At 42.0% G+C, this 21,139-nt stretch overlaps 1 protein-coding gene across 1 annotated transcript in view; it reads left to right on the forward strand.

The window, feature by feature from the left end:
* Positions 1–19,857, forward strand: part of ZNF598 (zinc finger protein 598, E3 ubiquitin ligase) — a 41,332-nt gene extending 21,475 nt beyond the window's left edge. Inside the window, exons 6-13 of the mRNA XM_077449373.1 lie at positions 5,071–5,288; positions 7,554–7,656; positions 8,636–8,823; positions 9,334–9,433; positions 11,944–12,731; positions 14,566–14,701; positions 16,163–16,307; positions 19,115–19,857. Coding sequence (XP_077305499.1) covers positions 5,071–5,288; positions 7,554–7,656; positions 8,636–8,823; positions 9,334–9,433; positions 11,944–12,731; positions 14,566–14,701; positions 16,163–16,307; positions 19,115–19,465 — 2,029 coding nt within the window. The 3' untranslated portion in view covers positions 19,466–19,857. The remainder of the gene's footprint in view (positions 1–5,070; positions 5,289–7,553; positions 7,657–8,635; positions 8,824–9,333; positions 9,434–11,943; positions 12,732–14,565; positions 14,702–16,162; positions 16,308–19,114) is intronic.
* The last annotated feature ends 1,282 nt before the right edge of the window (positions 19,858–21,139 follow it).

Here is a 21,139-nt window from a genome sequence, read left to right on the forward strand (position 1 = left end):
GGAGGGGGACTTCTGTCCCACTTCCTCCTTCCGCCCAGGGACCGCCAAGGCGACTCCTCCTTTCTCCCTCTAGGCGATCTCCTGGTACACGTGACAGGTCCCAGGAGATTGCCCGTTCACTCCGGGAGCCTGTAGCGCGACTCTCACATGCGTCGTGCATGCCCGGCCGTGAAGCCAAAAGCTGTCACGGCCGGGTGCCCAGAGTGGCAATGGAGGCGCCGGCGGAGGAGAGGAGCGACTCTCTGTTTGGCCGCATCGCTGGGCCATGGAACAGGTAAGTGTCTGTTTATTAAGAGTCAGCAACTACACTTTTTGTAGCTGCTGACTATTAATAAACATAAAAAGCCTGAAACTCCGCTTTATAAAGAGGAACTGCAGTCTGCTCGCATAATTTGTAATAAAAACATCTTTGAAATTCTGAAGCTTCCCTCCAACCACTTTGCATATTTTATATATTCTGTACTTGCCAAATATGCTACAGAAATTTACCTCCACTAGGTCTGGCTACAGCCATTTTAACTGTGGGCAGCTGAAACTGCTGCCTGTTCGGTTCCTGGATTTACAGAGGCACACCTACATCTCGCAGCTCTACAGCTCTCATTGGCCCTCTTATGACTACTCCCTCTCCCTTCCTGGCAAACTCTCACCAGAGTGAGTGAGAGAGAGAGAGAGAGAGAGCTGTGTATGATGTCATAAGCCTAGGCTAATGACCAGACAAGAAACAGGAAGTGGACTATAAGGTATTTACTGGCAGAAAAATTTTTTTTTGCTATCCAAAGTTAAAACATCAAGGGTAGATTTATTAGATGTAAGTTAAAAAAAAAACTGAAAGTCCGCTTAAAGGTTAATTAACCACATGCCGACGCAGAATGGTACGGCTGGGAGAAGCAACGTTATGTAACATCGCTTCTCCCTGTGGCCACTAGGGGGCATGCTTTTTTTTTTTCTTCAAAAAATATGTAAAAGAATACGTATCTGCCTAAACTGAGGAAAAATATATATATTTTTTAATATATATTTTTGGGGGATATTTTTTATAACAAAAAATGCTTATTTTTTTTTTTTTTTCAAAATTGACGCTTTTTCTTTGTTTTATAGCGCAAAAAATAAAAACCGCAGAGGTGATCAAATACCACCAAAAGAAAGCTCTATCTGTGGGGGGGGGAGGACATCAATTTTGTTAGGGTGCAATGCCGTACGTTCACACAATTGTCAGTTAAAATGATGCAGCGCTAAATTGCAAAAAGTGCTCTGGTCAGGAAGGGGGTAGAATCTTCTGGGGCTGAAGCAGTTAATTGTCGTTCATCCTCATGTTCTGTGCATTTGCCTACCAGTTCATTGTGGGCAGTGAAGACCAGAGACCTTATTTTCAGCATGGTGGAGACGTTGGTCTGTTGTTGCACCATATTAGCCAGGGATGATACAGTAGCTGAGGGGTCTAAGTACAGAGTCTGTTTCAGAGAAATCGGCATACTTTCCATCGTCTGCTCAGAGGCAGGGAAATGGTCAATGGATAGAGAGTGCTGAGTGTCAGAAGAAGGCAGAGTGAAGGAGAGATTGTGAGGCTGCTAGGGTATCTCCTCTTCCCTCCTTGGCTTTGATTTTACAGGGGAAACTGTGGAAGGTAAGCAGGGAGCGGAGTATTCACGATTTGCTGCTGTTGGTATGGAGAATTCAGGCTGCTATGGACTGTGATGGCCAGCCTGGGGGGTGGGGGCAGCGTCCCCGTGTAAGCTGCCGGCTCCATCTTGGCTGCTGCTCGTTCTCACTGAGGTGAAGACCTTTGTGAGCTTCTGGGGAAGTTTCAGCTGCTTGCTCTGCTTCGACCTTGCTCCCCTCAGGTGTCCAGTCCTTGATGGAGATTCTCGGGTGTGTTGGACCCTGTTCGCTGCTCTATAGAGCCGCCTATAGCCGGGTGAAGAGCGGAGCTACGGGATTATGCGGCCATCCGCGTAGTTGGCAAGCCTCGCCCCTAACCAACAATTGTGAAAGGGGACATCTGCACTGTTAATAATCTACACTGATCAGTGCCTCCTCATCAGTGCAGCCTATGAGCACCGATCAGTGAAGAAAAATTACCTGTTTGCAAAATTTGATAACAGAAACTAAGAGAAACTTTTATTTATTTATTTTCAAAATGTTTGCTCTTTCATATGGGTACATGAACGCAGTTGTCATTCAAAGTGCGACAACACTTTAAACTGAAAAGTGGCCTGGGCAGGAAGGGGGTGAACGCGCCCGGTTTTGAGGTGGTGAAATTTTCTCCTTTTTAAAACAGAACTAAATCCTTTACAACCAAGCAAGTTGCCATTTTAGCCTCTGTTTAATCTGTAGTTTCCATTGTCTGCACACGTGCTCAGTTATGACACCAGTCATTCGATGGCTTGACATTTCAGTTCAGGGCAAAAGCAAATGTGACCATTCTCATTCATAGCATGCCTTGAATTTAAGGGCTCGTTCAACACCATACCTACATGAATACTGATTTTACATGCAGAGACCTAAGGTTACATCAGTTTCACATCAGTTTACCTCAGTTTTCATGCTTGTCAGTTATGTGCCCTGTTCACGCTATTGTTGCTGTCATGTCAGCTTTTTTCCCATGCAGAAAACTGCATACACATTGCAGATTTCTGCACAGAAAAAAAAATCTGAAGTGTGGTGTGAGCAGGGCACATAAAGAACGTTTTTTTATTTTATTTTTTTGTACCCTTGCAGAATGCATGCAAAAAATTAACGTCTCTGCGCCGTGGTGTGAGCGAGCCTGTTTTGGGAAACAGGCCTTGTTCACACCATGGTACAGACATGTCTGTTTTTCTGCATGCGTTCTGCAAGGGCACCAAAAAAAAACAATTGTTCTATGTGCCCTGTTCACACCACAATGTGCAGATTTTTTTTTTTCTGCGCAGGAATCTGCAACATATATGCAGTTTTTGTTTTGTTTTTTGCACATGAAAAAACAGACATGACAACAACATTGGTGTGAACAGGGCACATAACTGAAAACTGATGTAAAATGATGTCTCTACAAGTGAAATCTGTGTGTTTTTTTTTTTTTCCCATCAGTTTTCATGCACAAGGTGTGAACAAGGCCTTAAATTGGTGGGCTTACTTTCACTGTAATGTAGCCATACATGGCTCGTTTTTCTCTTTCAGACCACCGGCCGAACAGGAAAAAAAATCTGTAGTTTTCCCCCACCCAGACTAACAGCTGTTGCTGGAGGGACTCTTCACTGCCAGCTATTGTGTTCATCCAGCCTTGACACCTACAGCTGCCTGAATACCTGAAAAGTGACTGCATCAGAAGCGATTACTTTTCATCCGATAACCTTTTGCATTGCTCAATGGACTTTTAAATTGACTTGACCACCCAAGTGGTGTTTGCAGGACCACAGCTCCAATACTTCCAATTCAGCAGAAATCAACGAAATTTGAGCCATTTATGGCCAGCGCAAAGTACCGTATTAGCGTATAACATGCACCCCAAGTTTAGGTGGGAATTTTAAGGATAAAAACTTACATTTAAATGCCCATCAATGCAGCCTTCTTAGTGTCCATATGCAGCCCTGTCAGGGTCTTTTTCAGCCTTGCCATTTAAAAATGGCGCTGCCGTGATACAGAACCGCCTTTGGCCGCTCTCGGCGGCTTTCAGCCGAAGGCAGCCGTAAGCCACACACAGGCTCACAATCGGCGGGGGATCGGCGTATAACACGCACCTACAATTTTCCCCTGATTTTAAGGGGAAAAAAGTGTGTGTTTATACGCCGATAAATACGGTAATTTTAACGCCTTAGGTGTGTGTGTGTGTGTGTGTGTGTTTGTGTGTTTATTTTTTTTTTTTTTTTTAAGACAAGGCTGCACTGAGTAAATACTCAAAATATGTGTGCGCCCGTGAAATGGTAACCAACTTCGGGACGCTATATTTTCTATAGTTGATGCTTCAAACGCTATGAGTCATCAGTTTAGTGTTATGAAGGAGGTCTTGTGCAAGAATTATTGCGCGTTGATCTGTAATGTGTATCTCAAATTACGTTTTCACGTGTAGGTGCCCCCAACGCAAGTGTTTTGCTTTTGTGCGTGCATGTGGGGTTGGAGGCACATCAAATTTGTTTTTGGGGGATTTTAAGTGCTTGGGTGTAACTTTAATTTATTTATTTTTTTGCTTTCATGTTTTTTTTTTTTTTTTGTTTTTTGTTTTTATAACACATAGGGGACTTTAAGGTGACAGGTTCTCTTTAATGAGACCTGCAGGGTCTAAAAGACCCTACATGGCTCCTTTTTGGGCTCCACTGAATGTTTTGCAAATTGCTGATTGCTTGTGAAATGCTTTCCGGGCTCCTAAAATAAAAAAACGTTTACCTACAATAAAATGTGCATTTATTTATTTTGTCCTTTTCTGATTGGTGATGTTTTTTTTTACCTTTTAAAAAAAAAACCTTTTATGCTTTAGAATAAAAAAAAAAAACTAGTTGTATGAAATGTTTAAAGGAAGAACTGTGTTTTTAGTAGAACAGAAGCTCATTTTATAATTAAAGAATCTTCTGTTAGAAGAAGTTTTGCCTTTTTAGTTATACTTTTTTTTTTTTTTTTTTTTTTGCTGTCTGTGCTCCCATTAAGGAGATTCCCCCCTCTCTATTGGTCCTGTTTACTACCATTATCCTTGAAAGTAAAAGGAAATCCTACATTTTGGGTTGTCCCCAGAAAAGTAATAGAAGGGAAAATTTTCAATGGGTACACTGGTTCTGGTGACCTGATGGTCCCCAAGAAATGCCCTTGTTTTACTGGGATTTCCTTTCACTTCCTGTTTGGTTGAGACAGAAAGTGAAGGGAAATCTCTGCAATGGGACACAGATGGCGAAAAAAAACATTTGACAGGAGTTATAACCGTCCCTTTGTTCTATCCAAAATGGGGGGGGGGGGGAGTTGATTTCTTGTCTTGGTGTCGCATGGAAGGGAAATGGTTTGGTCATTGCAATACACACCTGAAAAAGGTCTACCTGTTTCTCTGTCTGCGGCAAAAAAAAAAACTTTTGGCTAGACGTAAAATTGAAACTATCCTTTTTCCTGCAGCGAGTACAATTTTCTCCGGGAACACTTCCGTGAAAGTCATTTCCTGTGTGAAGAGGGTCGGTGCAACACAGAGCAGTTCACACACGCATTCCGTTCTGAGATAGACTACAAGGCCCACAAGACCACCTGTCACAGCAAGAACCGCGCAGAGGCCAGGCAGAACCGTCAGATCGACATCCAGTTCAGCTACGTTCCTCGGCATAACCGCAGGGCTGAAGGTATCGTGAGACAAAGATCTGTTGGATTATCTTCTTGACATGTCACAAGACTGAGTCAGAGCACATATACTAATCTTCTGTCTTATGATTCTGTATCTCTAACTAGTCTCTTTAACCACAAATTTAAGTTCATTCTTTAACTATCTGTATCCGACATTTCTTCACAACATACCTACAATAAAGTGTGAGAAAAATAACATTATTGTAAAAAAATGGTATCCCTACTGCCTTAGGCTGACCATACATGTTTTGCATCTCAACTGGTTCAGCAAGAACAGGCTGAGATTTGAACTGTTAATGGGCAGGCTGAATGTACCAAGTTGATCGATCAACTTGGGTACAGCCTGTGGGATTCTCTTGAGGTTATCGCTAGCGGCTCCTATAGCCACTAGCAATAATTGCTGTCTTCTGCCGGGAGAAGAATTGCTGATTCCCCTGTCAGCAGTGCTGTGTTGATGTAATATATTGCACCTTACTAGTCCTTTGATGTGGTGGCTGCATCTGTTTTCTTTTTCAGGTTAAGTAAATTTTCTGCAAATTCAGAAAATGGCTGTTGATTCTGCCAGATATCCAGTGTCCTTGTAACTTCCTGTTTATTGGTTTGAAATCTCTCGCATAGTTGTCCATTATGTGTCACTTACCTGACACAGGAGCCAGCGAAGTCACCGCTGTCCCCTGTAGTTCGGTGCATCCATCTTCTCGGTTGGTCTCGCAGCTCCACCGCTGTCATTCGGCGAAGCCGCGATGACCTCACTCCCAAGCATGCGCACGGGAGCCGCCACTCGCGGCATATTCGCCGTTGACGGTGCTGCGCTCAGTGCGCGCCGCTGTCTACGGCGCATGCGCCGTAGACAGCGGTGCCTGTCTTTCGGCAAATATCTCCTAAACCGTGTAGGTTTAGGAGATATTTCTTGGACCTACAGGTAAGCCTTAAATCTAGGCTTACCTGTAGGTCAAAGTGTGTTGTAAGGGTTTACAACCACTTGACCTCCTAAAGATCTATCCCCCTTCATGACCAGGTCATTTTTTGCAATACAGCACTGCATTACTTTAACTGACAATTGCACGGGCATGCAACGTTGTACCCAAATAACATTGTTCATTTTTTTTCCCGTACAAATGGAGCTTTCTTTTGGTGGTATTTGATCACCTCTGCTTTTTTTTTTGTTTGTTTGTTTGTTTTTTGCGCTATAAACAAAAAAGACTGACCATTTGAAAAGAAAAAAAACAATAGTTTCTACTTTCTGCTATAAAACATATAATGTAAACATAAATTTCGGCCAATATGTACTCTGCTACATATTTTTGGTAAACAAAATCCCAATAAGCGTATATTGGTTGGTTTACGTAAACGTTATAGCATCTACAAACGATGGAATATTTTTATGGATTTTTTTTTTCTATACTAGTAGTAATAATAGTAGTAATAATAACAGAGACTTATAATGGGGCTGCGATATTGCGGCGGACCATCGGACACTGACACTTTGTGGGAACCAGTGATACTAATACAGCGATCAGTGTTTAAAAATATGCATGGTTACTGTAATGAAAGTGAAAAAAACTAACTAATGCAGTCACATATCACATCATCTATAAACTGGTAAGCTATAAAATTTAGTTTTTTGGTTTAGATCTGCTTTACAAACTTAGTCTTTATGTCCTTCCTAAGAGCCAGTACCACAAGATTGTTGGAGGATTTTCCCCAACTCCATTCTGTTGTCTGGTACATATGCCTTCAGTAGATGTAGAAATAAAATAATCTGTTTAAGGCTAAAAGCTTGTCACAGCTTGCAAGAACTGGAATTGGTTGGGCCTAGTACTTCTGAACTGCAGGCAGAAATAAGAGCTCTAAATCAGTGCAGCTCTGTGTTCAGTAATACATCAGTGGCCTGGTATTGGTCTCTTGCAGTCCTCTTGGAGAATGAGAAGATGCACAAATGCACAAATTGCTCTTCAGTGTCTTGCATTGCACATGTGCTAACAATGAGCTAATACTGTTAGGAGGAGAGAACAGAGAGAGGAGCTGGGGAGGGGACAAGACCTGTAAATGTTTAACTATAGAAAAGAGAAATCTGATTTCATGCCCTGCCAGACAGGACTGTGCTGTGTGGCAGAGCTGCGTAAACATTAGGACTGCATGGACAGAAATACAAATCTTTTAGCAGCAACAGCACCCATATATCCTTTTAGCTGTTTTGCCATCTTTAAAGACATGTAACTTCTTTTTTTTTTTGACCATTTTTACTTTGTGCTGTTTTCTAGCGGTGGTAGGAGGAGAGGACTATGTAGAGGTTGACAGATTTAACAGGCAGATGAGAGGACGTGGAGGCCAGCAAAACAGAAGGGGAAGCTGGAGATATAAACGGTGAGCGGTGGCTTCTACTTTTAGATCCGTTATTTAAAGGATAAGTTCACTTTTAAAAAATAAATGCACATTTTTTTGCAGGTAAAAAAAAAAGCATTTTATTTATTTTTTGGAGAGCCTGTAAAGCATTGCACCAGCGATCAGCTGATTGTTTGTGCCATGCAGATCTTTCTGTTTATCTTTGTGCCCGTACATCCCATACACACAGAGCTGTGTGAATGAATGACGCGACCATGTGGGTGAACTTATCCTTTTTAGGGCCCATTCACGCTAGAAACTGCACATAACTGTGTTTTTGACTGCATGTTTACATGCATTCGAAGTGCGTGTGAATGCATTTTGCGCTGCGTTTAGCACTGCGTTTTACAGTACATTTTTCTATACAGATTTGGGCATAGCTTTCTTTGCTTAAAAGGGGTGCGGTGCTTTTGCGGCACTTTCGTAGCTTGTTCCTTGCATTTGTGGTGCAGAAAAATGCAGCATGCTCTACTTTTTATTTTTAACTGCACTGCAATAATGTGAAGGATTACCTTGATTTTGGGCTATCAATGCAGTTGGAGTTCAGTTCAAAATGCGTCTAACAGCAGCCAATTGCGTTCAGTGTAAAAGGGACCTTAAGGCCACTTTCACACCAGAAACTGCAAGTAACTGCACGTTTTTTTTCCTTGTTCCTATGTTGATGTGCCTTTTTCTATCTGAATTTGTCCTGTGAGGTCACTTCCTTCTTTCTTTCCTTGGGCTTCACTGTGATGCATTGCCTTTTTGCGGTGTGGAAAAATGCAGCATGTTGTACTTTTCTGCACTGCAATGGTGTGAACTATGCCCATAGGCTAGCCTGGATTTTGGACTATCTATGCAGTTGGAGTGCAGTCCAAAATGCAGCCAACTGCATCTCACTTAGTTTGGTATGGAAGGGTCCTGAAAGGTAAACTTCTAACTGTTTAAAAAATAAAATCTAACATGTTTGTGGCTTTTGCAGGGAAGAAGAAGATCGGGAGGTGGCAGCTGCTGTAAGAGCCTCTGTAGCAGCCAGGCGACAGGAAGAGATGGGGAGGAAACCAGTACTGGATGTTTCTGATATTTCAAAATCTCGAAAAGAGGAGGCTCGGGATGCTGACGAGGGGCGCAGACCTAAGACTGTTCCAAAACCCCCTGCTGAAGCTGCAGGTGAGCATAGCCATGTTATTTCCGATATTTTACAGAAACAGCCAACATGCATTGCGGATTCTGTTTTTGCCTTTTTTGCCCGCAGTTCCATTTAGGGGCCTTTCAAAAAAAAAAAACATTGCTTGAGAGAAGCTTTTTGGCAGGAAAAGAAAAGCCTGACACACTTAAATGCAGGTAAATACATCTAAGCCCTAGGTGCGTTTAGTGCGTGAGCGTTTTTTTATTTCATTGGCCAGAATAAATTTAAAAATCTGGTCAATTAAGTAAATTCCCAAGCGTTTGCTGCGCCTAAACGCGTTTGCGAAAACCTGGTTTAGGAGCATTTATGTAGCTTCTTTTTTTCCTGCCAGGAGATATGCATTTATAAAAGCTCCAGTGTACATGAAGGCTAAAAGGTGGAAGTTGACTGCATTTCAGTTGACCTCCCTTTGTGTATATCCAGCAATGCCATTCAGCCAACTTATTAATACTTGTCAGTGACTGCCATGGTTATGTACTATCTTCTTCTAGGCCCTAGTGATTCCAGCAATGTGACTGGCGTATCTAATGGCGTCTTGAGGGAGGAGGACTTCCCTGCCATCGGCTCAGCCGTGACCACTCCTTTACTAAGGTAAGAAAGTTGGTTCTCCTTTTCAGTTCAGATTAATCAAAACTATATTCTTTGAATTCAACTTTGTTGTGTATGTAGTCTTAGCTTCTGAGTCCAGCAGCCAAGATACCAAGCAACTAGTGAAAAAAAAAATTGCTGCCCATGTTTCAGCTTCTTATGATCGGATGAAGCATTGGTTCTTTCTTTTGAGCCATATAAGGTTGACTAGCTGTGAATTCTGCGGTAAAGTGATCCTGATAGTAGTATAGAACATATCCAGCAGTTGCCCTCTGTAAAAGGTATAGGTTGAATATTATCTATAACTAGAATACGTACCAGTCTGGCAGGCAGTTGGGTTATTTTGTTTCCACTTATGGGACCCTTCATCACTATTGTGTTCTCTAGTGACATAGGGGTCACTAAAAGTAATTCACTGTGCCCAGCAGAGCATTTGCTATGTGCCTGAATTGTTAATCTATGCAAGAGTAAAGAGTTTACTCACCTGCTAGAATAGTAACTATACAACAAATTTTTTTTACAGAGGGCATCTGCTTAAAGTGGAACTTTAGGCCAAAAATAAAGGGGAAAACGAGTGGCGGAACTATAGGGGTCGCTGCAGTCTCGCACTTGCTACTGGGCCCTACCGTTCTGTCGCTGTGGGGGGCCCTAAGACCGGCATCTCACTCCCCCCACACCTCTGGCTGTCCATTTAGAATGCAATGGGGGGAGGTGAGCGGCAACGATCGGTAGCTCTATGTTGCCCGTGGGCAGCGAGATCTCCCTGGGGCTTGTAGTTCTCTTCCTGATTCTATACAGTGGAGAGGGGAGGAGCCTCTGACCCGGGCATCTAGCAGTTTTTTCACTCTTCAAGTGGGTCGGCTCTGTACACTGTTACTGATACATGCCTGGGTCAGAGGCCCCTCCCCTCTCCACTGTAAACACTGGGGAAGAGAACTACTAGCCCCAGGGAGGTCCCAACGCACAGTGGACACCATAGAGCTGCCGATCGTCGCCTCCCACCTCCCCAACCAGGTACACGGGAAACCACTGCAAAGGGGGGGGGTCCTGAGGATGTAAAGGTGGGGGTCCCTCTGGGGACACTGATGTAAGGGGGGGCGCTCTCTGAGAACACTGATGTAAAGGGGGGGCTCTCTGGGGACTCTGATGTAAGGGGATTGCTCTCTGGGGATCCTGATGTAAAGGGGGGGGGGGGGCTCTCTGGGGACCCTGATGTAATTAGGGCTGCCCTTTGTGGCTTCTTGCACTGGGGCCCTGAAGATTCTAGTTACGCCTTTGGGGCAAACGGGCAGGAATTTTAATGCAGAAGAGACATGCTTTGCCTCTTGCACATTAAAGTTGTTTACCTGCCTGTCTGCCCCTGTACAGTGAGCCACGCAGGCACAGCTAACTGTACAAATTTGGCAAACCTGAATCTGACTGAACTCCTGTGCATGTGCTAAAGTGAATCATTCATGCCCGGCCAATGAAAGCATCCAGCAATTGAGACCAAAAAGTCGGCCATGCGGTGAGATTCGGGAAGCATCATTGCTGTAGCGGAAGTTGGAATAGTTCTGCTTTAAGGGGGTGTTTGTTTGGTTTGTTTTTTACTGGGTCTATTTAACTCCTTCAGATCCGCGCTATATCTGAATGACGGCTACAGCGTGGATCTGCTTTGACGGGAGGGCGTCAATAAACGTAATCCGCTTTCAAAGCTGGCCGTGCCCCACGCTGTTTTCACCCAAGACTCGGGTGATCACAGATCGGAGTATGGGGTCGATCCTGACCCCTTACCACGTGATCGTCTGTCAGCCAATGACAACTGATCACGTGATGTAAACAGAGGATTGGTAATCATTGTTTGTTTTTTTTCTTCTCGTGCTGACAGCATGAGCAGAAAAAACAGCCGATCACCAGCTCCTGTTGAAGGGACATCGCTCCCGTGCCTACCAATCAGTGCCACCTATCAATGCCCACCAGTGGTGCCTCATCAGTGCCACCTAGCAGTGCTGTCTATCAGTGTCGCCCATGACTGCCACCCACCAGTGCTGCCTATTAGTGCCCACCAGTGCCGCCTTATCAGCGTGCATCTATGAAGGAGAAAAATTACCTGTTTGCGAAATCTATTAACACAATATAAAACGGTTTTGTATTTTTTATATATATATATATATATATATATATATATATATATATATTTATTATTATTATATATTTTTTTTTTTTATTTTTTTTTTTTTTATTCGCTCTTTAAAAAAAAAAAAAAATAATTTAACAAAAAATAAAAAACCCAGAGGTGATCAAATACCACCAAAAGAAAGCTCTATTTGTGGAAAAAACATGATAAAAAATTAATTCGGGTACAGTGTTGTATGACCGCGCAATTGTCATTCAAAGAGTGACCGCGCTAAATGCTGAAAATTCGTCTGGGCAGGAGGGCGGTTTAGGTGCCCGGTAAGCAAATGGCTAATTTGTCCATAATTTGTGTAAAATTTGTCAAAAAAAATTATTCATGTTCTTGACTGAATTTTCAGCATGGCCAAGCCGCCTCCTAAACTGAAAGAAGAGGACTTTCCCAGTCTGAGAGCAGCGGTGCCCTCAGCACCCTCGTCTGTCCCACCACGTATAGAGAGAATGTCATATACCACAACTACTAGGTCTTCCAATGCCTTCCAAGAGGAGGACTTCCCGGCTTTGGTGTCTAAAAGCAAGCCTGGAAAACCACTTTCCTCTGTCGGTTCTGCATGGGCTGCTTCCTCTTCAAAAAGCACAACAAAATCTACAACTCCCACTCTGGCTTCTACTGCCAAAATCTCAAAAAAAGCTGCAGCATCGAGCATTGGGAAAGGGGCATTGACCAAAGCAAAAAAAGCTTTGTCCCTCTCAGAAGACGAAGATGACGGCACTGGTATTACCGCGCAAGAATTCCGTAATGCTCCGACCATGATGGATATCTCTAGACTATTGACAGCTAATCCACAAACCAGCTTTAAGCTCAACAAGAAGAAGCGAGTTGGCTCTGAGAAGCAAAGTACTCCCTCTAGTTCTCAGCTGCCAGAAGACAGGTCCTCAGTCTCCTCCTTCAAAGAAAACGTCTCAGAGACCGAGCGTATGCCAACACCACCTGCCACGTCCATCCTCAGTGACAAGTCAAACACTGTTGTAAATGGACTTAATGAGCGAAAACCTCCAGAAAAAGGGGGCAGAGAAAGGGAACCTCCTGGTTTTAGTAAAACGGCAAACTCTGTACCAAAATACCCTCTACCAGAGGAGGACTTTCCAGCACTGGTGAACAACAACATCCTGACAAAGCCACCACCGGGTAAGAGAATTCAGGGAAAACTGGACTGCGTAAATAATCTCTAGTAATAAAATATCTGTGTTGTCCTCAGCAATCAGTGAGTTGCATCTGATCATTTTAAAGTGTCACAGAGATAGAGAAGCATTCGAAAAAATGTGTGTTGCACATACTAGTGTATAACCTCCATGAGGCTATACACTACTGCCTTCATTTCATGAATGGATTGCAAAATGCAGACCATGGGTTTGGGTAATATGGTGTATAAGAGTGTATAGCAATATCTGCTGTATGTAATAAATGAGTCCATGTGTACATATACACATGTCCTTTTGTTCTCCTGCATTTCAAATCTTCTTGCAATACAAGCTGATCACAGTAAAGCACGCCGCAAAAAAATCTGGAGCCTTCTAAAAAGCTGGCAGATAATTATAAAATATAATATAAATTATATATATATTTCATGTTAATTTTGCTAAAGGCGAAAAGTTACAATTTTAAATTTTTTATTGTAGTGAACAAAATTAACTACTTTGTCCTTTGTCCATTTATAAATGGCCTAGACTTCAAGTGGTTAAAAAACAAGTTAATGGCTGCAACTTTGAGCTTGGTATCACTTTTTTTTTTTAGCAGGCTCTGTGCTTTTCCAGTAAAGAGCTATAGAGGCACTTTTACTTAAAGTGCATGTAAATCCTCTCCTATACCCAGTAAAGTGAACAGCCTCCGATGATACGCAGAGATGAAACAAATCTCCCTACATAAACTTGTACAGCTGCTCTTTCCCTTTCTACATTCTTTAGAAAGTGCAGATCATCTTACAAATCTTGCTTCCTTATTCAGCAGTGGGTGTGGAGTCTGAACTTACACCGTGTTTGAGCTGATTGGAGAAAGGGCGCGAAGCCCCCTCCCCACATAGGCAGAGGAAGGAAGCAACTTGCAGAGCTGTATTATGAATAGACAAGCTCCCAGCTTATCTACCTCAAGGCTCCCTCCCCAATACAAATATCCAGCTGCTTTTATCTGTATCGGAGAACTTGTCAGATGTGACTCTGCTGATAACAGAACAGAGCAGCAGAAATACACGGCACTTGGAGCTTTGGAGAGAGATGAGTAAACCCAACAGATATGTGCTTAGGTCAAATTTAATGAATGGGGTTTACAACCACTTTAACTTGGACCGTTGGTTACCAAAAGCATTCGTGTTATGTCATGATTGTGTGCAGTAAAATCTTAGTGTATTATTTTTTATTTTTATTTTTTATTTTTTTTTTTTTTACTGAAAATGTGTTTGATAACCAGTTGTGCAAATGAATAGTTTAAGCTACCAGCATTTTATACTTTATAGTATAAAAATCATCAATACTTGCCTATGTTGCAGCATAGGTGTGATGCTGCAGCTATTCCATATCAGCTTTAAGACCTTGAACTGCGTGTTCACATGACCACTGATCGTTCATTACATGGTCTGCTCAGAGCAGAGAGCTCTTCTCTCACTGGAGTGCTGGACCTTAGAAGGGGTAGGTGCAGCTGAGAGCCTGAGCCAACTGTCAGACAGCTGGGTGGGTCCTTCCAGACCCTGGAGCAGCTCTGCCATGTTCAGTGACAGCTGGCAATAGCCCACTATAATCGGGTCACATGAGTGCAAGAGTAAGTGTGACCCATAAAATAATGGTCAAAAAAGCTTTGGCCATACTACCTTAAAGTGTAAGTTCACATATACAGAAAATCTGTATAGCCTACAGTTTCACTTTTTAAGTAGTTTTTTGCAAAAAAATTAAAAATTACCCTGGACTTAAACTGGTTAACAAAAGATGTACAAATAGACTGTGCTATAATTCTTTTTCTTTTTTTCCTGTAGGATTTTCTCCTGTAGTATCTGTGGCCCCTTTGGCACCACCTCCAGGACTGTCCTCTGCGGGTAAACCCCCTCCAGGTTTTGCCAGTGTCTCTTCTACACCCATTCCTGCCGAAACTCCTATCAAAGCAGTAAAAGAGTGAGTTGAACAGTGTGATGGCCTTAATGCTATTTATCAGTTTTCCAGAGAATTGCTAGAGCCATTTTATATGGCATGTGTATCCATGGGGTTGTGGAATGTGAGAGCCTCTTTAGATGGAAACTCCTGGCAAGATAAATGCAGTGCTGTAATACATGTACTCCAATCTCCTTATTGGGCAGGAAATCAGGACTATCACTTCTCTCTAGGGAGCTGACCCAGGAATCAGTGATGTAAAGCAGGAAGTAGCAGTATCTTGGATAGCAGAGGTGTACATGTCCCAGGAAAGGCTGGCCAAAATAACTAATCTTTCATAGGTTAAACAGTAAGCATACGTTTAGTGTTTGTTTAGCTTGATTTTTACTATGTTGGTTATGAAACTTAATTTTGCCTTCTATTTCCTATACCAGTGGTCATCAGCCCTGTCCTCAGGGCCCACTAACAGGCCAGGTTTGCAAGATAACTAAAATACATCACAGGTGATATCATTTGCTGTTCAGTGATTGCAGTATTCTAGTCTGCATCTCCCCAAGGTAATGCATAAAACCTGGCCTGTTAGTGGGCCCTGAGGACAGGCTTGATGACCACTGTCCTATATGATAGGACCTTTGCAGTCAGCACTGACAAACTAGGAAACCATTAGGACATTTTTGCTGCATTGTGGAAATATATGGTGCGTTGCAGTGGGGCAACCTATTCAAAACACACCACAATGTAGGTTTTAATGCAACTAATTTGAAAGTGGCTTTAGTGAGGCTGCAGGTGAAAGCAGTATTTTTTATATATATATATATATATATATATATATATATATATATATATATATATATATATATATAAAAAAGAGGCAGGTGTTTATTATGCAAAGTGCTTTAGCAAGCTAAATGTCATTCCATTAGTTTAGATCTACTTTATGGCTCAGGACATGCAGCCAGATATGCCTAAGAAAGCTGTAGAAATTACATGTGTATTCAACAAGCCAACAAAATGCCCATTCAGTTTATAACCTGCAAGGAAGAAGCACAACAAGAGCCCCCAGTTAATTTCAAAATACAAACGTTCCCCAGCACTCAACCATGTCACTTTGCACATTCTGCGTGGTGGGGGGGGGGGGGGAGAGATTTGCAAATTTAAATTGAATGCTGGGTAGCTCCTGTATTCTAAATCTAGTTAATGACTGTTGTGAACTTACATTTTGTCTGTACATGGATATACATCTCTCAGTATTGTAGAATGGTCAGAAGGGGCAGTGTACGTGCTTAGATGTGTCTAGTGGTTTTATGTATAAGGGCCCTCATTTGGCTTCCATCACAGCACTGCAAATAAACTATGCTAATAATAATTCTTGTACTATACCAAGTCTGCATGTTGATTATTATTTACAGGATTAACATGTCTGTTACACTTAGGAAAATGATGGCTTGTATTGCATATAACGATCATATATTATTTATTTTTAAGGGTGTCGTTCTGCCCTGAAACTTACTTGGTACCTGAACATTTCCAGCAGAGGAACATTGACCTGATTAATTCCATCAAGGATTATCTTCACAGCGACGAGTCCAAGTTCAATGAATTTAAATCCCAATCTGGCCAATTTCGACAGGTAGGAGATCTGGTTCTGCTAGTTTATGCATGTACTGGTGCATGTTACACAAGGCTGTAGGAATTTTTGTCCCATTTCTACCTTTTTGCTCTAGTCTTATGACCCCTTTCACACTGAGGCAATTTTCAGGTGTTTTAGTGCCAGAAATAGAAAACTGCCTCCCTTTAATTACAATGGGTGCGCTTGCGGGACATTCGGAAAAGTTCTTCAAGCAGCATCTTTGGGGCTGTATACATTGCTCCCAAAACGCCCCTGCCCATTGCAATGAATGAGTGCTTCGGAAGCGCCACAACACAGGGAGTTTTTAACCACTTTTTTTGGGGGGTCAAAGGCACTGCTTAAACAACGGTAAAGCGCCGCTAAAATGAGCAGCGCTTTACTGCTAACGGCTGGTGCTTTCAGTGTGAAAGCAGCCTTAAAGTGTGGGCCCAGCCAAAACATTTTCTTTTATAGTTTTGGATAGAATGAGGAAGGTTTAGAACTCCCTGTTGATTATTTTTTTTTTTTTTTTTGTGATCAAATATTTATTTCAGTTTGCAATACAAATACAAAGCAAAAATTAAGCTGGTATACCCGGTTACTTCACAACATATACGTTAAATTTCAGGAAAGGTCATAAGCTACCAAAAATACACATGGATAATTACAAGCATCAGGTGACCTTCCATTAACCACTTCCTGCCCAAGGAAGTCAAAATGTCCTAGACTTTAAGTTGTTAAATCTGATGCCTGCAGCTGTGCAGATATAGATCTCGTCTTTTTCTTCCGGCAATACTCTGTCAAGTAAAAATAATCATAGCGGCAGCGAGAGGAGGTGACGCCCTCCGGGGCTTCTACTGGCTCACCAGTGTAAATCGTGAACCGGGAGGTAAACCAGCCGGCAGCGGCCGCTTACCATAGAGAATACTGTGAACCAGATGGTCCTTGGCAATCCCTATGACCTTCGGATGCCAGGGGCAACATTAATGTCATGTCCCGCCTTGGCAGATTTAAACACTGCCGTTTCCTCAGGTAGTAAAACCCCAGATCTCCCTGTAGAGAAGACCTGTCATTCCCTATTCCTATTACAAGGGATGTTTACATTTCTTGTAATGGGAATAAAAGTGATCAAAAAAAAAATCAAGGGAAAGTGTTAATATAAAAGTAAAATAAACCATCTAAAAAAAAATGTAATCCTCCCTGCGTGCTCGCACGCAGAAGCGAACGTTTACGTATTTCGCGCCCGAATATGTAAATGCGTTCAAACCACATGTGAGGTATCGCCGCAAAAAGCAATAATTCTAGTACAAGATCTCCACTGTACCTCTAAACTAGTAACCAGTAAAACATTTAAATTGTCGCCTAATGGAGATTTTTAGGTTCCTGAAGTTTGGGGCCATTCCACGAGTATGCACAATTTTAAATCCTGACATGTTGGGTATCTATTTACTCAGCGTAACATCTTCACATTATACAAAAAAATCGGGCTAACTTTAGGGTGTGTGTTTGTTTTGTTTTTTTGTTTTTTTCATTAAACATTTTTTATAAACAAATTTTTTCCAAAAAAAAGCGTTTATAAAATACTGTGTGACATAAAAAGTTGCAACAACCACTATTTTATTCCCTAGAGTCTCTGCTATTATACAAAACATACAAAAATGAAGGAAAAAAAACAAAACCCTAAAGTCAAGAGAAGGATCTGCATACCGAAATGCTTTTTTGCATTTTTTTAATGCTGTTGGAGAGATTTCTCATCACCAGAGAGGAAGTGAATGAAAATCTACAACAAAAATACAGATGGCAATAAAAAGATGGCCTAGGTTGTATATGGCATTTTTATTTTGCTGTTGGAGTGTTTCCCAGGCTTCTGGTCTGGTGAAACTGTTGTCACTTTGACAGTGAGTGGAAATATCTTTAATGGAGGCCCTGAAAGAGTATCAATCTCCTTCATTCAAACAAAAATTAAAGAACACCTTTTAAGTTCACCTTTTTTATAAAAAATAAATAGGAAATGTACATCTTTTGCAGGTAATAAAATGTACATGTATTATTTGTTTACATTGCATCCTGTAAAGCATTGCACTTGTGATCTGAAGATCGCTGGGGCAATGCCTGGATCTTGCAGACTCTCGGTACACTACCTACTCATCTCCCATACGGGCAGACGGTTACCGAATGGAAGGAAGATTCAGTGACCTATGAGAGCGTTTATCAGGACCCTCACAGTTCATTGAGAACTACAAGCCATCAGCCGCAATGGCTAACTGTATTTTTTGGCTACTCATTCACAGGGAACTGTGAATGAATTGCTAGAATACAGGAAAACTAGTTTGCCATGTGGGCGGAGAGAAGATTTCCCCCCCCCCCATTTGCTGTCACACAGTGGGGAGTGCTGGCGGTGGAAGGTGGCTGGATAGGAGCATGTTACATGTTACACCCTAAACATGGGTGTAACATGCTCTTAAAGGTGAACTTGTCTTTTTTTATTTTGCAGTTATATTTCATTGAACATTTTCAACTGTGTCCCTCCCAGACTCCTCTCCCAGCTGAGTAGCTAAGGTTAACGAACAATAGCCAGCTTCAGCCTCTGTCTAGTCTCATCATTGACAGCCTGCAGTGGGGAAGACAGAGCTTGACCTCTGTAAAAAAAAAAAAAAAAACACTTGGCATGGTGCACCTCTATCCACACAATACCAGGCCCCCATTCCTTTCCAGCCAAAGCAGACCAAAAAAAAAATTCTCATTAGTTGACATGTAAATTTTGCCTTTTTACATTTAATTTTTTTTTAGAGTAAAGTATCTGATGATTCTGATTCTTGTTTCTCTAGGGGTTGATTTCAGCCTCTGAATATTATAAAAACTGCAGGAAACTTCTCGGTGACAACTTCAGTCTAATTTTTAATGAGCTGCTGGTGCTGCTCCCTGATAACGCCAAGCAACAGGAACTGCTCACCGCTCACCAAGAGCTCCGAGTGCAAGAAAAGCAAACTTCCAACAAGATAAAGAAGAACAAGAAGTCCGCCTGGTTAACAGACTCCAGGGTGCCTGACCTGGACTATTCTGTGTGCCCCTCTTGCAGACAGGTGCTGGCCCCCCGGGACGTTTCCCATCACAAAACATTGCACCTAGAGGATAAAGACTTCCCATCACTCCAAGCCATCAGCAGGATCATCAGTTAAGCATGGCAGGTTGTTCCCAAATATTGGCATTTGCACTTAAAAGGAAAGAGAATAAAATGCAACAAAAATGCCAGAAATAGTAAAGAGAATGAGCATGTGAAGGCTGCGATTAGCTGCCTGGCTATCTTGTAGTTAATTACAATGCTCTGAATGGCCAATGAAAAGGTTTCTGAGGAAGGAACAGAGTTCAGAAGAAGAGGCTGGATTGGTGCTGCTTCTCATGTCCCAGGACCCTCCGGGGCATCCTCGGGCCATGTCGGTCCCAACAGTGCGCCATTTTCTCTTGCTGTTATCTCTCTCCCAAAAATTATATGGAGACCGCACAAGTATTGCTGTAATAATGTTTGATCATAAATTATTTTGTGCAATTAAAAAAAAAAAAGCCAAATGAATTTTTGTTGCAAGTATCATGAGCTGCCTTTTGTGCTGATTCATCGCAAAGCTTTGCAGATTAATATGGTAATGGCATAAAACTTTTTTTTTTTTTTTTTTTCCCTAGTGTGTGCAAACCCAAACAATGACCCTTTCCTTTATGCCCCTGTTTTGTCTGAAAAATATACAGTTAAAAGTATTCTGTTGATCCTGCCAGAAATTCAGTGACAAAAAAAACAAGGTGACAACAGTCTCTCTAGCTGTGTTTTCTCTGTTGTCACCCTATCGCACACACTACCAATGGAGACTCTGTGCAGCTGTGGCAATAAACATGACAGGTTCAATCACAAAAACACTTATTGTCACTAAACCCACATCATAAAAAGCTATCAATAAATGCTGTATTGGATGTTGTTAGTTCTCAGTCACTATAGCCTCGTACACACAATCGGATTTTCCAATGTGAATTGTTTGTTGACAGACTGTTAGCCTAAAATCCAACCGTTTGTACACTCCATGGGACAATTGTCGGATTTTCCACAGACAGCTGGACGGCAGGCTTATACATTTTCCACGGACAACGGTCAGAATTTCAGATCGTGTGTACACAAGTCTGACAAAAGTCAAAAGTACAAACGTGCATGCTCGGAATCAATGCTCACCAAACGCAACATTAGCAGTAGGTGTCTAAAGGGAGGCGCTAAAGAGCTGAAAAAACACGTAATGCGTCACTATGTTTGTGTTTGTTGGTCGACAATTGTGTGCCGTTTGTATGCAAGACAAGTTCCTGTCCAACGCTTTGTGGAAAATCCGATCATGTGTACGATGCTTAAGAGATTTGTTTTCTGTATTCTGCAAATACTTGGCTGATCCTGCTGCTCTCTATCTACCCCTTCTGTTCATGTCCATTTAGGGATTTTGCAGCTCTGGTGGCAGCTCTGCACATGCTCAGTTTTCAGTGAGTTTTTATGCTGAGCATTTTCTCCCATCACATCTGAGCAGCCCATGTGACTATAGAGTCAAATATGTGGGCGTATACACAGTGGTAAATGACAACTCACTCCGTCCCTCCTCCTCCATGCCCACTAACCAGCTAAAACTAATGGGGGTGGGATATTGCATGTAGATTAATGGAGACTTCACCTTCCTCTTATTCTAACACACAGGCTGGAGAGGTGTGACACAGCCTCTGGTAGAAATCTGCCCACACCATGTTATTGCCAAAAAATTATAGATTTGATTTAAATATAATCATTTCACATATTTATTGATGTTAGTTTGCTGTTTTTTTTTGAATATGTG

Source organism: Lithobates pipiens, unplaced genomic scaffold (assembly GCF_037356315.1).
Source record: "Lithobates pipiens isolate NorthernLeopardFrog02 unplaced genomic scaffold, aLitPip1_a1.2 Scaffold_22, whole genome shotgun sequence".
Lineage (NCBI taxonomy): Eukaryota > Metazoa > Chordata > Amphibia > Anura > Ranidae > Lithobates > Lithobates pipiens.